The 17,468-nt window shown below is 50.7% G+C and overlaps 1 protein-coding gene across 1 annotated transcript in view; it reads right to left on the bottom strand.

Annotated features, from left to right (window-relative positions):
• CCDC186 (coiled-coil domain containing 186) overlaps window positions 1-17,468 on the bottom strand; it is a gene marked incomplete at its 5' end in the record, with an annotated part of 58,966 nt that overhangs the window by 7,025 nt on the left and 34,473 nt on the right. Inside the window, 3 exons of the mRNA XM_075348126.1 lie at window positions 2,049-2,268; window positions 7,669-7,879; window positions 8,018-8,098. Coding sequence (XP_075204241.1) covers window positions 2,049-2,268; window positions 7,669-7,879; window positions 8,018-8,098 — 512 coding nt within the window. The remainder of the gene's footprint in view (window positions 1-2,048; window positions 2,269-7,668; window positions 7,880-8,017; window positions 8,099-17,468) is intronic.

The raw sequence follows: 17,468 nt of genomic DNA, 5'->3' as shown, positions 1-17,468 counted from the left end.
GTAGTGAGCTCCCTCTAGTGGTGGCTGTATAAATCTGTATGTAGTGAGCTCCCTCTAGTTGTGGCTGTATATATCTGTATGTAGTGAGCTCCCTCTAGTGGTGGCTGTATAAATCTGTATGTAGTGAGCTCCCTCTAGTTGTGGCTGTATATATCTGTATGTAGTGAGCTCCCTCTAGTGGTGGCTGTATAAATCTGTATGTAGTGAGCTCCCTCTAGTTGTGGCTGTATAGATCTGTATGTAGTGAGCTCCCTCTAGTGGTAGCTGTATAAATCTGTATGTAGTGAGCTCCCCCTAGTGGTGGCTGTATATATCTGTATGTAGTGAGCTCCCTCTAGTGGTGGCTGTATAAATCTGTATGTAGTGAGCTCCCTCTAGTTGTGGCTGTATATATCTGTATGTAGTGAGCTCCCTCTAGTGGTGGCTGTATAAATCTGTATGTAGTGAGCTCCCTCTAGTTGTGGCTGTATATATCTGTATGTAGTGAGCTCCCTCTAGTTGTGGCTGTATATATCTGTATGTAGTGAGCTCCCTCTAGTGGTAGCTGTATAAATCTGTATGTAGTGAGCTCCCTCTAGTGGTGGCTGTATAAATCTGTATGTAGTGAGCTCCCCCTAGTGGTGGCTGTATAAATCTGTATGTAATGAGCTCCCCCTAGTGGTGGCTGTATAATCTGTATGTAGTGAGCTCCCCCTAGTGGTGGCTGTATAAATCTGTATGTAGTGAGCTCCCCCTAGTGGTGGCTGTATAATCTGTATGTAGTGAGCTCCCCCTAGTGGTGGCTGTATAATCTGTATGTAGTGAGCTCCCCCTAGTGGTGACTGTATAAATCTGTATGTAGTGAGCTCCCCCTAGTGGTGGCTGTATAAATCTGTATGTAGTGAGCTCCCCCTAGTGGTGACTGTATAAATCTGTATGTAGTGAGCTCCCCCTAGTGGTGGCTGTATAAATCTGTATGTAGTGAGAGCCCTCTAGTGGTGGATGTATAAATCTGTATGTAGTGAGAGCCCTCTAGTGGTGGATGTATAAATCTGTATGTAGTGAGCTTCCTCTAGTGGTGACTGTATAAATCTGTATGTAGTGAGCTCCCTCTAGTGGTGGCTGTGTAAATATGTATGTAGTGAGCTCCCCCTAGTGGTGGCTGTATAATCTGTATGTAGTGAGCTCCCCCTAGTGGTGACTGTATAAATCTGTATGTAGTGAGCTCCCTCTAGTGGTAGCTGTATAAATCTGTATGTAGTGAGCTCCCCCTAGTGGTGGCTGTATAATCTGTATGTAGTGAGCTCCCCCTAGTGGTGACTGTATAAATCTGTATGTAGTGAGCTCCCCCTAGTGGTGACTGTATAAATCTGTATGTAGTGAGCTCCCTCTAGTGGTAGCTGTATAAATCTGTATGTAGTGAGCTCCCCCTAGTGGTGGCTGTATAATCTGTATGTAGTGAGCTCCCCCTAGTGGTGACTGTATAAATCTGTATGTAGTGAGCTCCCCCTAGTGGTGGCTGTATAATCTGTATGTAGTGAGCTCCCTCTAGTGGTGGCTGTATAAATCTGTATGTAGTGAGCTCCCTCTAGTGGTGGCTGTATAAATCTGTATGTAGTGAGCTCCCTCTAGTGGTGGCTGTATAAATCTGTATGTAGTGAGCGCCCTCTAGTGGTGGCTGTATAAATCTGTATGTAGTGAGCTCCCTCTAGTGGTGGCTGTATAAATCTGTATGTAGTGAGCGCCCTCTAGTGGTGGCTGTATAAATCTGTATGTAGTGAGCTCCCTCTAGTGGTGGCTGTATAAATCTGTATGTAGTGAGCTCCCTCTAGTGGTAGCTGTATAAATCTGTATGTAGTGAGCTCCTTCTAGTGGTGGCTGTATAAATCTGTATGTAGTGAGCTCCCTCTAGTGGTGGCTGTATAAATCTGTATGTAGTGAGCCCGGCACTGGCGGTGACCAGGGTGATCAAGGCCCATCACGGGCGGTGACCAGTTTGATTGGTGCCGGCACTGGCGGTGACCAGTGTGATCGGGGCCCGATATTCGCGGTGGTCAGGTGGTCCTCACCTTGAGGGTTATGTTCTTCAGTAGCGTGTCCTCCAGCACCGCCTGCAGCTTCTTGTTGATCTCTAGGGACAGCTCCAGGGTCAGGCCGCTGTCGGCTTGGTGGGAGGTGTAGAGCGAGGCCATGATCCCCCCGCGCCGGCTCAGATGAGCCTTGTTGAAGTCGGAGGCCTCTGATGATAGAGTCCCGGCCTCCTCCCGTAGCACGTAGCTCTGGATGATTCTGTAAGAACAATCGGCAGTTGTTTGTTATTAGGAGGCTCCTGACAATCTGCAGCAACAGACGACGCGGCAAAACACCAACATCACCGCAAACAGCGAAGCGTCCACGGCGGCCCCTGAACTAGAGGCCCCTGAACTAGAGGCCCCTGAACTAGAGGCCCCTGAACTAGAGGCCCCTGAACTAGGAGGCCCCTGAACTAGGAGGCCCCTGAACTAGGAGGCCCCTGAACTAGAGGCCCCTGAACTAGAGGCCCCTGAACTAGAGGCCCCTGAACTAGAGGCCCCTGAACTAGAGGCCCCTGAACTAGAGGCCCCTGAACTAGAGGCGGAAAGTCAAGAAACGCTGAAAAATGGCAGCGCTCAGGGGGCCGCGAGACACGGCAAAACCCCAGTATATTCTTACACGTGAAAATCAGGCACCGCTGCGACCTTTAGGCTCTGGAGCTACGCGACAACTGTGACCATTAGTTATTGTGTGACCGGCATTCTCCAGGCGTCACGGCTCCGTGGCTGCACTTCTCGCTGGTGGCAGTAACGTGGCCCATTCGCTCGTATTGTGCCTCGTGGTCGGCGTTGCCGTCATCACTTTTGTTGCGGTTCGGCTAAATGGACTTGTCACCCGCGACCCTTCAGTCTTCTGCCTCGTATATTTATCTGATCCTGGGAAAGCTGGGTGACAGCTACGTGTCCGCCATGACCGCTGCCGAGGATAAGAGAATAATCGGATACCGGGGATTTACGATCTCGGCATTTCTTGGCCGGGACATGAGCAGCGGGTGACACTTTCATTATCAGGAGACGCCACATTGTATCACCCGGAGTAATGCGTCTCCATGGTAACGCCTCTCCGTGTATCACAGCGGTCACTGAGGCACCGGGACCCCACGTCTCCATCACCCCTCTATGGAGACCGGAGATGGCCGGCCACCGAGGCGCCATCTGGAGAATGGCGCGGCCACACCTCATCTTCAATACCATAATAGTGACAATTTTACTTTTCTGCTGGGAAGGCTGGGCGACAACCAATATGGCCTCCAAACCTTTCCCGCAGGGGAGGTCACCCAGCTTTCCCAGGCTCCTGCAATATGCAGAGTCGTGCATTGCCCTCCACTCATTTTTGTTCAGGAATCTGGGAAAGCTGGGTGCCTCTAACTTCTGAATGCAGAAACAGCGTGGAAGTTTCTATAGATACTGAAATGTCACCCAGCTTTTCCAGATGCCTGAGTGGCGAGTGTAGTTACATGGGTAATGCTTTAGTGTTGTAGAGGCCATATGGGAGGCCGAAGCAAGCATCAGGGAGGCCACGCCGCCAGTCACCCAGCTTTCCCAGAAATAGATCACAGGGTATAAAAAAAACTGGCTGAAGTTTTAATCCACAGGAAAAAGATTTTTTTTTTTTTTAATAGACGCGGGGAGGAAGGAGACGCGGGGAGGAAGGAGACGCGGGGAGGAAGGAGACGCGGGGAGGAAGGAGACGCGGGGAGGAAGGAGACGCGGGGAGGAAGGAGACGCGGGGAGGAAGGAGACGCGGGGAGGAAGAGACGCGGGGAGGAAGAGACGCGGGGAGGAAGAGACGCGGGGAGGAAGAGACGCGGGGAGGAAGAGACGCGGGGAGGAAGAGACGCGGGGAGGAAGAGACGCGGGGAGGAAGAGACGCGGGGAGGAAGAGACGCGGGGAGGAAGAGACGCGGGGAGGAAGAGACGCGGGGAGGAAGAGACGCGGGGAGGAAGAGACGCGGGGAGGAAGAGACGCGGGGAGGAAGAGACACGGGGAGGAAGAGACACGGGGAGGAAGAGACACGGGGAGGAAGAGACACGGGGAGGAAGAGACACGGGGAGGAAGAGACACGGGGAGGAAGAGACACGGGGAGGAAGAGACACGGGGACAAAAAAAGACTTGGGACAAAAAGACACCGGGAGGAAGAGACGGCCGATCAGGTCCAAGAGCGGCACAAGAAACATCTGGAAGAAGATGGCGCCGCCAACATCCTCTGTCCCACGGATTATAATGATCACCATTTCTCATCGGGGGAGGTGGTGTGCGGATTCTGGTGGGGTCCCGGCGGGGGACACTCCCTGCTACTCATGAAATAAATGAGCCTGTGGATAAGCCCCTTTAAGAGCGCATACATGTTACTATGGGAACACAACTGATCCCATAACTAAAGCTGCCGCCATGTGCACGTGAACGAGCCAGAAAGAGGGAAATGTGAACCCTTCTCCACTCACTGACTGCAAGCAGAGGGAGAACAATCCTGCGCAGGAGTTACACCGCCGCGCAGAGCCGCTCTGCAGAGACGGGGTCTCTTCTCACATTACAGACTGCAGGGGTCCCCCACTATAGAAACCGCACCCCCTCCACCATCCCCCCGCGACCCATAATCCATAGCTCCGACCATAACAGAACACAAAGGGTCACAGATTTATTGGAAGACTCAAAAAATAAAATTCCAGAAACCAAAGAGCCCAGAGCGGCGACATGACAGGTCCGTCTCCTCCGCGCAGAGGGATACTGCCGGACGGCACATACAAATACAATCACTCACACATTTTTCTGCTTTTCACAATTTGCAGCTTTTCGTGAGATATTAAAACCTTACTTTGCTGACAGCCCGTTGCCTTGGAGACCGACCACTGCTGTTGTGAAGCTTGTAAGCGCTGCACTGAAGCTGCCCAGGAAAAGAAGTGAACCACATACGAGCGATGAAGAACAGCTTCAAAACAGCGCTGACAAGTTCTAAAGTAGAGGTCTTGTAAGAGCTGAACGGGTGCAGTGCTAACAACGGTGGTCGGTCTCCAAGGCAACAAGCTGTAAACAAAACAACAAACAACTGTATTTATAAGCGCTTCTGACAATTCCAATATAGAAAGAGGAGTGTAACCCTTAGGCCCTGTGCGCACTAGACCGTTTTACCCGCGGATTTGCCGCGGAAATTTCTTGAGAAATGTCTGCAATCTTTGTGCAGACATTTCCCAGCAAATTCTATGTGAAAAAAACATAGCTGTGCGCACTGTGAGGATTTTTCTCAAATTTCCTTGAGAAGAATTTCTCGAGAAAATTTCTTGAGAAAATGAGCATGTCCATTCTTTTCCGCAGGTACACTGCGGATTTCGGCAGTACAGCCTGCAAAATCAGCAGGGAACCACCCGCGGGAAAATCGCGGCAAATTCGCGGCAAATCCGCATGCGGATTTGGTGCGCATTTTTTCCGGAGGTCCGGAAATCTTTCACTCCCAGAAGTTTCTCAAGAAATTTTCTTGAGAAACTTCACATTTCTAGTGCGCACAAAGCCTAAAAGTAGATGTTTACTGCAGCATCACAGCAGCACAGGAACAAGTGGGTGGAATGAAAGATTAGAGAAGGGATCTCTGCAGCACAGAGGATTTCAGAAGAGGAGAGCGCTAATCTTATAGGAGGTCACAGAGATACAGAGGAAGGAGCAGGTCCCAGCAGCACAGAGTATTTCAGGAGAGGAGAGCGCTGATCTTAAAAGAGGTCACAGAGATACATAGAGGAAGGAGCAGGACCCAGCAGCACAGAGGATTTCAGGAGAGGAGAGCGCTGATCTTATAAGAGGTCACAGAGATACATAGAGGAAGGAGCAGGACCCAGCAGCACAGAGTATTTCAGGAGAGGAGAACACTGATCTTATAGGAGGTCACAGAGATACAGAGGAAGGAGCAGGACCCAGCAGCACAGAGTATTTCAGGAGAGGAGAGCGCTGATCTTATAGGAGGACACAGTGATACAGAGGAAGGAGCAGGTCCCAGCAGCACAGAGTATTTCAGGAGAGGAGAGCACTGATCTTATAGGAGGACACAGTGATACAGAGGAAGGAGCAGGTCCCAGCAGCACAGAGTATTTCAGGAGAGGAGAGCACTGATCTCATGGGAAACTAAAGAATCATAAAAGGACAATGAAAAGAAAGACCTCCAGCAGCACAGAGTATTTCAGGATAGTTTTGTTACATATTAGAGGGGGGAAACGTTCTCAGCAGCACAGAGTATTTCAGGAGAGGAGTACTGATCTCATAGGAGGTTACAGACCGAGAATTACATGAAAATAGCAATGTCCCTCAGCAGCACAGAGTACTTAAGGATAGAGTGTGCTTATCTTATGAGAAGTCAGATACTAATTTATTAAATGGCAATATTCGGATCCCCCCGGAGCGCAGTAGTTCAGGAGAAGGGCGTGCTGATCTCGTAGAAAGCCACAGACAGGGTAACATCCTGGAAGGAGCAGAGTCCCAGCAGCACAGAGGGTTTCAGAAAAGCAAGCATAATCAAACACTGAGTAGAAGTAAATCCCGAAGCAGCACAGAGTGTTTCAGAAGAGGACGGTGCTGAAATTGTGAGTAGTCCCTGTCGGAATATCAATCACATGGAAGTCCAGAGTCCCACAGCAGCACAGAGTATTTAAAAAAATGGAGAAATGGAGTGCTGATCTCATAGGTGGTCAGAAACAGAGAGTTATATAGTGGAGGAACCAGAGCCACAGCAGCACAGAGGATTTCAGCAAAGGAGGCTGCTGATCTTCTGGAAGTTCAAAGAATGATTAATGTAGAGAGAAAGCATCAGAGTCCTCACCAGCACAGAGGATTTCAGCAGAGGAGTGCAACCTGTCTTGTTTCGGGAGGCTCCCGGGTGTGCAGATTCCCCCGTGTCACCGGGTGCGGAGAACAGACACAGACAAAACCAACAAATCCGAATCAACCAGAGATTAGGAAGCAGAATCTGAAGACAGCGGGACGGACAGAAAACGAGCTGGATCTGACCCAAAAGGCAACTGGTGGAGGCGTCCGGCCGCGGGGGCCCGAGAGGTCCGAGGGTCAGTGCAGGTCCCATGTCAATAAAGCTTCAGCACGAGAACCCAAAGCCCCGAAAACCCCCAGAGAATTAGTGTTACCCCATTATTACTCTCCGGCTCCTGGACCGATCGTTCGCTACAATGTGTCAGTATCGGGTCCAAACGTTACAATAGAAAGTTGCAGAACTTCTCATAATACAAGAAGACTTGTTATTGGAAATCTACTGTTTTGTGTACACAGCCCCAACGCAGAGTCACTCGTCTCCATGGTTACAGACCATAAACATCCTCTGTAGTCTGATCCCACAGTCGTGCCTTACTGCACTGGGGAAGATCACATGACTGCAGGATCTGACTACACCGGCTTTGTTTGTAGTCTGTCACCATGGCGATACATAGCTATGCAGAGGAGCAGAGTACACCATGGGGCGTTTTAGTGTCCGTGGACAGATCTAAGCTTTATTGACATAAAACTGGAGACCCCGATGATTACAGTGCAGCTAGCGGGGGTGATTAGTGGCAGGACAATGTGACACGAGCGGCGTCGCACACAGACAGGCGCCGGCCTCCCGCCTGCAGGGAACGTCATACGTACTTTGTTTTTTTCCTAATTTCCTCCACCAGTTGCTTTATGTGGTCTTCCATGAACTCGATTTTCTCGTTTTTCCGGGCGTGCGCCTTCTGGAGACGGACGATTCTCTCGATTAGGACGGCTTTGTCCACCTCTGGGAAGTTATCCACGGCCGTCGTCGTTCCCCCCGTGTTCTCCGGAGATCGCTCCTCGTTGTTCCGAGTGTTCAGAGATCCTGCAGGAAGAACGGAAGAGATAAATGGCGCAAAAGCACGCAAATCACACGAGAATAAAAATGGCCTCCGAAGTCCACGAATCCGGAACGTTTCCGATAACCACAATCAGATGTGACATGACAGGAAGCGCCCCTTACCGGAGGAGCTGGAGCGGCTGCCCATGCTGCCCACGTCCCGCTCGTAGCTGCCGTTCTCCATCTGCTCCACCTTCTTCCGTGCTGCAGAAACGCAAGAAAAGAAGTAGAAATCACAAGACGCGGCTCCTGTGCGAGGAGCAGGACAAGTAGCAATCTGCAGCCCAAACACATCAACCAGTGCTATACTCACCGCCAAACAGCAAAAACATCAACCACTGCCATACTCACCGCCAAACAACAAAAACATCAACCACTGCCATACTCACCGCCAAACAGCAAACACATCAACCACTGCCATACTCACCGCCAAACAGCAAAAACATCAACCAGTGCCATACTCACCGCCAAACAGCAAAAACATCAACCAGTGCCATACTCACCGCCAAACAGCAAACACATCAACCACTGCCATACTCACCGCCAAACAGCAAAAACATCAACCAGTGCCATACTCACCGCCAAACAGCAAAAACATCAACCACTGCCATACTCACCGCCAAACAGCAAACACATCAACCAGTGCCATACTCACCGCCAAACAGCAAAAACATCAACCACTGCCATACTCACCGCCAAACAGCAAACACATCAACCAGTGCCATACTCACCGCCAAACAGCAAACACATCAACCACTGCCATACTCACCGCCAAACAGCAAAAACATCAACCAGTGCCATACTCACCGCCAAACAGCAAAAACATCAACCAGTGCCATACTCACCGCCAAACAGCAAACACATCAACCACTGCCATACTCACCGCCAAACAGCAAAAACATCAACCAGTGCCATACTCACCGCCAAACAGCAAAAACATCAACCAGTGCCATACTCACCGCCAAACAGCAAAGAAGGGAATTTTGTTACTTACCGTAAATTCCTTTTCTTCTAGCTCCTATTGGGAGACCCAGACGATTGGGTGTATAGCACTGCCTCCGGAGGCCACACAAAGCAATTACACTAAAAAGTGTAAGGCCCCTCCCCTTCTGGCTATACACCCCCAGTGGGATCACTGGCTCACCAGTTTTAGTGCAAAAGCAAGAAGGAGGAAAGCCAATAACTGGTTTAAACAAATTCACTCCGAAGTAACATCGGAGAACTGAAAACCGTTCAACATGAACAACATGTGTACCCGAAAAACCACCAAAAATCCCGAAGGACAACAGGGCGGGTGCTGGGTCTCCCAATAGGAGCTAGAAGAAAAGGAATTTACGGTAAGTAACGAAATTCCCTTCTTCTTCGGCGCTCTATTGGGAGACCCAGACGATTGGGACGTCCAAAAGCTGTCCCTGGGTGGGTAAAGAAATACCTCATGTTAGAGCTGCAAAACAGCCCTCTCCTACGGGGAGGTCACTGCCGCCTGCAGGACTCTTCTACCTAGGCTGGCGTCCGCCGAAGCATAGGTATGCACCTGATAATGTTTGGTGAAAATGTGCAGACTCGACCAGGTAGCTGCCTGGCACACCTGTTGAGCCGTAGCCTGGTGTCGTAATGCCCAGGACGCACCCACGGCTCTGGTAGAATGGGCCTTCAGCCCTGATGGAACCGGAAGCCCAGCAGAACGGTAGGCTTCAAGAATTGGGTCTTTGATCCATCGAGCCAGGGTGGCTTTGGAAGCCTGCGACCCCTTGCGCTGGCCAGCGACAAGGACAAAGAGTGCATCAGAGCGGCGCAGGGGCGCCGTGCGGGAAATGTAGATTCTGAGTGCTCTCACCAGATCTAACAAATGTAAATCCTTTTCATACCGGTGAACCGGATGAGGACAAAAAGAAGGTAAGGAGATATCCTGATTAATATGAAACGAGGATACTACCTTAGGGAGAAACTCCTTAATGGGGCGCAGCACTACCTTGTCCTGGTGGACCACCAGGAAGGGAGCCTTGGATGACAGCGCTGCTAGCTCAGACACTCTCCGAAGAGACGTGACCGCTACCAGAAAGGCCACTTTCCGTGATAGTCGAGAGAGTGAAACATCCGTCAGAGACTCGAAAGGCGGCTTCTGGAGAGCAACTAGTACCCTGTTCAGATCCCATGGATCTAACGGCCGCTCGTACGGGGGGACGATATGACCAAACCCCCTGCAGAAACGTGCGCACCTGCGGACGTCGTGCTAGACGCTTCTGAAAAAAACACCAATAGCGCCGAGACTTGCCCTTTAAGGGAGCCGAGCGACAAGCCCTTTTCCAACCCAGATTGCAGGGAGGAAAGAAAAGTAGGCAATGCCAATGGCCAGGGGGACACTCCTTGTACAGAGCACCAGTAAAAGAAAATCTTCCACTTCCGTGGTAGATCTTAGCAGACGTGGGCTTCATAGCCTGTCTCATGGTGGCAACGACCCCGTGGGATAATCCTGAGGACACTAGGATCTAGGACGCAATGGCCACACAGTAGGTTCAGGGCCGTAGAATTCAGATGGAAAAACGGCCCTTGGGACAGTAAGTCTGGCCGGTCTGGGAGTGCCCACGGTTGACCGACCGTGAGATGCCTGTCGCCAGAGCTCTTTGATCGTCATGAAAACCGGGACCTTGCTGTTGTGCCGATTCGTGAAACCCGTCCGGGTGCAGAGACCATTCTCCTGCGTCCACGCCCTGGTGACTGAGGAAGTCTGCTTCCCAGTTTTCTACGCCCGGGATGTGAACTGCGGATATGGTGTATGCTCTGTCTTCCACCCCTAGCAGAATCCGGCGGACTTCCTGGGAGGCTCGCCGACTGCGTAGTCCGCCTTGGTGGTTGATGTATGCCACCGCTGTGGATTGTCCGACTGAATTCGGATCTGTTTGCCTTCCAGCCACTGCAGGAAGTCTTGCAGGGCCATATGCACTGCCCAGAGCTCCAGACAATTGATCTGAAGAGTGGACTCCTCTGAAGAGAGTCCTTGATCGTCTGAGAAAGGGGGACGTTCCTGTGTAGGGACATCGACTTCCCCTCCCATTAGCGAAGAATGTTCTATTGAAGTGGACGCAGATGAAACTGCGTGAAAGGGACTGCCTCTGGATGAGGTGTCTCCTTGAAGGAGAGACTGCACCCCCGTCTGTAGTGACCGCTGTTTGTCCAGTGGAAGCTTCACCATCGCTGAGGGAGTGTGAAACCCCAAGCTAAGATATGCCAGCGATTGGGTTTAACTTTGACAAGTTGAGGACCCACCCGAAACTCTGGGAAGTCTCCAGCGCCACGTTCAGGCTGTGTTGGCATGCCTCTTAAAAGAGTGCCTTGACAAGTAGATGGTCTAAGTAAGGGATCACAGGGTGACCCTGAGAGTGCGGGAGTGGTCCCACTGCTGCCATGAACTTGGTGAAAACCCGTGGGGCTGTCGCCAGACCGAAGGGTAGGGCTACGAACCGAAGATGCTCGTCTTCAATAACGAATCGTAGCAAACGCCGGTGCTCTGGAGCAATCGGCACGTGGAGATAAGCATCCTGATGTCTATTGATGCTAGGAAATCTCCTTGAGACATTGAGGCAATGACGGAGCGGAGGGATTCCATCCGGAACCGCCTGGTTTTCACGTGCTTGTTGAGCAGTTTAAGGCCCAGAACGGAACGGAAGGAGTCGTCCTATTTTGTCACCCCGACCAGATCGGAGTAAAAAGTGTCTCTTGTTCCTGAGGAGGAACCGGGATTACGACTCCTACTGCCTGCAGAAGAGCCTCGGCTCGGCCGGTGAGGAAGTTTTTGCGACAAACTGTCTCTCACCCACCGGCCATTGACCTGTGGCAGTTAAATGTCGCTAAAGCGGGGGAGTCTGCCACCGACCGCGGACGCGGAGAGAGAGGGCTGAAAGTCATGAGGAAACCGCCTTGGTAGCGGTTCCTCCGGCTGCCTTCTCCGGGCGTGATTGAGCCCGCCAGGAACCTGCGCCCCTCTGAGCCTTTTGAGTCCTGTTGGACGAGGGCAATTGGGACGTGCCCGAGCCTGGGAAGGACCGAAACCTCAACTGTCCCTTCTCCTGATGGGTCTTGTTTGATAGCTGGGGTAAGGAAGAATCCGTACCCTTGGACAGTTGAATGATTTAATCCAACCGCTCACGAAACAGTCTGTCACCAGATAAAGGCAATCTGGTTAAGCACTTTTGTGGAAGCAGCATCTACTCCAATTCCTTAACACTAGGAGCGTAACAACACTGAGTTGGCGGACGCCACTGACGTACGGCTCGTAGAGTCCAGGACAGCATAAACAGCTTGAGTCGCAATGCCGACATTGCGAGGTGAAGGACGCTACTGCGGCCAAGATGTACATATGACCGCGTCCCTCTGCGCAATACTAGCTGAAATAGCTTGGAGTGCCTCTATGGCTGCGAATGCCGGGGCAACCGACCCGCCGATAGGGCTGTCTGTCTGTCAATGGCATCTTTAAGTGAAGTCCCATCTTCCACTGCAACTATAGATCTAGCCGCAAGCCTGGAGATTGGGGGATCCACCCTTGGAGCGCTTGAGCACGTCAGGGGGGAAGAGACAACGCGTATCTTCAATACGGTTGGAGAAACGCTTATCGGGATAAGCGTGGTGTTCCTGGACTGCTTCTCTGGAGTCAGAGTGACCAGAAAAGTACTCAATATACGCTTGAGATACCGAAATAGGGATTTCTTCTGCTGTGAAGCTGACCCCTCCACTGGAGGAGTTGAGGGAGAAATACCCAACCTTCCATTGATGGACGCTATAAGATTATTCACTATGGCGTCACCATCCGGTGTATCCGGATTGAGAGCGGTCTCAGGATCAGAGTCCTGAACAGCTACGGCTGCCTCATCATACAGAGAGTACTGTGATGAAGTCGAGGGCCGTTCTTAGGGAGCTCGCTTAGGCCGTCTGGGACTGTCGTCCGTGTCAGAGCCTGCACCCTGGGATGCATGGGACCCTCCTGGAGCCATGATTTGTTTCGAAATCAGGGTGGCCAGGGGCATTGAATCAACATTGCCCAAGGTCTGTCTGGACTGCAAGTCTGTAAGATGTTAGTCATAGCCACAGACAATATATCAGCGGAAACTGCAACTCCGTCCCTGTCCCTGGACAGGGATCACAGGTGGTTCTTTTGGCCACCTGTAGCAGAGACCCCGTTGAGTAATTACACACACTGGGGGTCCTGGAACAGTCGCATGCAGTACAAGCAGCAAGAAATCCTGTGCCTTGGCACCCATGGTTTTTTTTTTTTTTTTTTGCTGTTGCTGTCTAGCCATCTAGGAGCATTAGCCAAGAATAGCGACCGTACAGTGCAATGTATAGCATACAAGCATGAAGTACAATAAACACTTCAGCACATGCAGTACAAGGAGCATAGAAAGCCTGTGCCTTGGCACCTTTGCTTTTCTGCTGCCGTTGTCTAGTTATTCAGGAGCATTAGCCAGGAAAAGCGACATACAGTGAATGTATAGCATACAAGCATGAAAATAACCACTGCAGCACATGCAATCCGAGCAGCATTGAAAGCTTGTGCCTTAGCACCCTTGCTTTTCTGCTGCTGTTGTCTAGTCATCAAGGAGCATTAGCCAAGAATAGCGACATGCAGTGAATGTACAAGCATGAAAATAAACTCTGCAGTACATGCAATCCAAGCAGCATTGAAAGCTTGTGCCTTAGCACCATTGCTGTTTGCTGCCACTGTCTAGCCATCTAGGCGGGTAGACAGCCAAGAATAGCCCTTACAGTGCAATGTAAAGCATACAAGCATAAAGGACACATGACACTGCAGCACATGCAAGACAAGCAGCATATAGAGTCTGTGCTTTAGCACCCCTGATCTTTTGCTGCTGTTTCTAGGTCTGCATCCTGAATAGCGACCGTACAAAAGTACAACAGGACACTTCGGCATTAGTGGGTCAGCACTTTAGTTGCCGCTTACCGCCCGCACAAAAGCGGGTGTGTGGCGCCGGAATCCTACTGGTAGCTCAGTGTCTCCGTTTTCCCGCTCTGCGTGCCGGAATGGCTGCCGGCGTCCAGAGGAGAGGGGCGGGCCGAGGGCGTGCCCGAGACAAGAGCGGGAACCCGGCGCCCACTGTGTCTAGTAAAGGGGGCTGGAGAATGCAAATAAGTCTCCAGCCCTCGGCGCTGCTATAGAACAGCGTCTCTCCCTGTCCCTGAGTGACAGGGTGGGGGCGGGAACGAAGCGGCGCTAGGCCGCAAAAGCCGGGGACTAAAGTTAGAAGCGCCGCCGCCGTAAAAGCGCGGTCGGCGCGTCCCCGGCGCACTACAAGTCGCAGCTGCGCCGCCGCTCCAGGGGCGGTCGGCGCGGCGGTCCCCACACGTAAAGTCCCCCAGTAATCTGCAGGGACTATAAGCCCAGCGCACAGCGCTACAGTCCCCGGCGCACTAGCACACCCAGCAAGCCTGGAGTGTGCGTGGCCTGCCATACGGGGACACAGAGTACCTGAAAGTTGCAGGGCCTTGTCCCTGAACGGCACTCCCGCTCCACATCCAGCAGGTTCTATGGGTCTGTGGATGGAGCCCGGCCTCAGGGCTTGGGGGCCGGAAAGATCCCACTTCCTCAGAGCCCCTCAGGGGGATGGGGAAGGAAAACAGCATGTGGGCTCCAGCCTCCGTACCAGCAATAGGTACCTCAACCTTACAAACCGCAAGTGGGGTAAGAAGGGAGCATGCTGGGGGCCCTAGTATGGGCCCTCTTTTCTTCCATCCGATATAGCCAGCAGCTACTGCTGACTAAACAGTGGAGCTTATGCGTGGATGTCTGACCTCCTTCGCACAAAGCAGAAAACTGGTGAGCCAGTGATCCCACTGGGGGTGTATAGCCAGAAGGGGAGGGGCCTTACACTTTTTAGTGTAATTGCTTTGTGTGGCCTCTGGAGGCAGTGCTATACACCCAATCGTCTGGGTCTCCCAATGGAGCGCCGAAGAAAACATCAACCAGTGCCATACTCACCGCCAAACAGCAAAAACATCAACCAGTGCCATACTCACCGCCAAACAGCAAAAACATCAACCAGTGCCATACTCACCGCCAAACAGCAAACACATCAACCAGTGCCATACTCACCGCCAAACAGCAAAAACATCAACCACTGCCATACTCACCGCCAAACAACAAAAACATCAACCACTGCCATACTCACCGCCAAACAGCAAAAACATCAACCACTGCCATACTCACCGCCAAACAGCAAACACATCAACCACTGCCATACTCACCGCCAAACAGCAAAAACATCAACCACTGCCATACTCACCGCCAAACAGCAAAAACATCAACCACTGCCATACTCACCGCCAAACAGCAAACACATCAACCAGTGCCATACTCACCGCCAAACAGCAAAAACATCAACCACTGCCATACTCACCGCCAAACAGCAAAAACATCAACCACTGCCATACTCACCGCCAAACAGCAAAAACATCAACCACTGCCATACTCACCTCCAAACAGCAAAAACATCAACCACTGCCATACTCACCGCCAAACAGCAAAAACATCAACCACTGTCATACTCACCGCCAAACAGCAAACACATCAACCACTGCCATACTCACCGCCAAACAGCAAAAACATCAACCACTGCCATACTCACCGCCAAACAGCAAAAACATCAACCACTGCCATACTCACCGCCAAACAGCAAAAACATCAACCACTGCCATACTCACCGCCAAACAGCAAAAACATCAACCACTGTCATACTCACCGCCAAACAGCAAAAACATCAACCACTGCCATACTCACCGCCAAACAGCAAAATCATCAACCACTGCCATACTCACCGCCAAACAGCAAAAACATCAACCACTGCCATACTCACCGCCAAACAGCAAAAACATCAACCACTGCCATACTCACCGCCAAACAGCAAAAACATCAACCACTGCCATACTCACCGCCAAACAGCAAAAACATCAACCACTGCCATACTCACCGCCAAACAGCAAAACTATTCTATCAGCGCAGACACGGGAAGGCTTATTTTTGTACCATGTAATGTAACTTTGTCTAATTATATAATAATATGTATATATATATATATATATATATATATATATATATATATATATATATATATATATATATATATATATATATATATATATATATATATATATATATATATATATATATATATATATACCATATTTTTCGCTTTATAAGACGCACTTTTCCTCCCAATTCAAATCCAAAATTTGGGAGGAAAATGGGGGGTGCGTCTTATATAGCGGTACCTAGGGGGGGTCCTGTCTGAGGCGATCGGGCGGCCGGGTGCCTGTGGCTGCATGCAAGCGGCCAGGTACCTGTGCTTGCGTGCGGTGGCAGCCGGGTGCTGTGTGGGGTCAGTAGCCGGGTACCTGTGCTTGCGTGCAGTGGCAGTCGGCACACAGGCACCCGGCTGCCGCCCGCACACAGGCACCCGGCTGCCGCCCGCACACAGGCACCCGGCTGCCGCCCGCAGAGAACACTGGAGTATAAGACGGACGCCATTTTTCTTTTTTTTATCTTTTTTTATGTCTAAATTTGGGGTGCGTCTTATAATCCATATATATAATATGTGTGTACTATATATATTATCTATATCTATATCTATATGTATGTATATATATATATATATATATATATATATATATATACACATATATATATATACATATACATATATATATATATATATATATATATATATATATATATATATATATATATATATATATATATATATATATATATATATATATATATATATATATATATATATATATATATATATATATACATATATATACATATATATATACATACATACTAGAAGGTGGCCCGATTCTACGCATCGGGTATTCTAGAATTTACGTATTGTGTCGTTAATGTATGAGTTTTGTTATATATATATATATATAGAGATGTTGTGTGTAGTTACCAAGTGTTTGTGTAGGGGCTGTACGTGTTCTGGGTGTTGTCTGGGTGTGGCGGGGGGTGAGAGCGGTGTTGTTTGTGTGTTGCGTTGTGTGTGTTGCATTGTTTGTGGAGCGCTGTGTGTGTTGCGCGGTTTGTGTGGGTGTGGGGTGTGTGTGAGTTTTGGTGGGAGCTATGTTTTGTGCAATGTGTGTGTTGTGCGGCATGTGCGTATATTTGTGTGTGCCGCGCTGTTTGTGTGTTGGGTGTCTGTGTAGGGCGGTGTTTGTGGTTCCCAGAGTGTGTGTGTGGTGTTGTGCAGTGGGGGGAGGTGTGCACCCCCCATCGTGCTCCATCCCTCATGCTGCGCACTCCCCATCGTGCTCCATCCCCCATGCTGCGCACCCCCCATCGTGCTCCATCCCCTATGCTGCTCACCCCCCATCGTGCTCCATCCCCCATGCTGCGCTCTCCCCATCGTGCTCCATCCCCCATGCTGCGCACCCCCCATCGTGCTCCATCCCCCATGCTGCGCACCCCCCATCGTGCTCCATCCCCTATGCTGCTCACCCCCCATCGTGCTCCATCCCCTATGCTGCTCACCCCCCATCGTGCTCCATCCCCCATGCTGCG

Source organism: Anomaloglossus baeobatrachus, chromosome 5 (assembly GCF_048569485.1).
Source record: "Anomaloglossus baeobatrachus isolate aAnoBae1 chromosome 5, aAnoBae1.hap1, whole genome shotgun sequence".
Lineage (NCBI taxonomy): Eukaryota > Metazoa > Chordata > Amphibia > Anura > Aromobatidae > Anomaloglossus > Anomaloglossus baeobatrachus.
The sequence above is the reverse complement of the archived record's forward strand: the minus strand, read 5'-3'. Positions and strand labels throughout refer to the sequence as shown.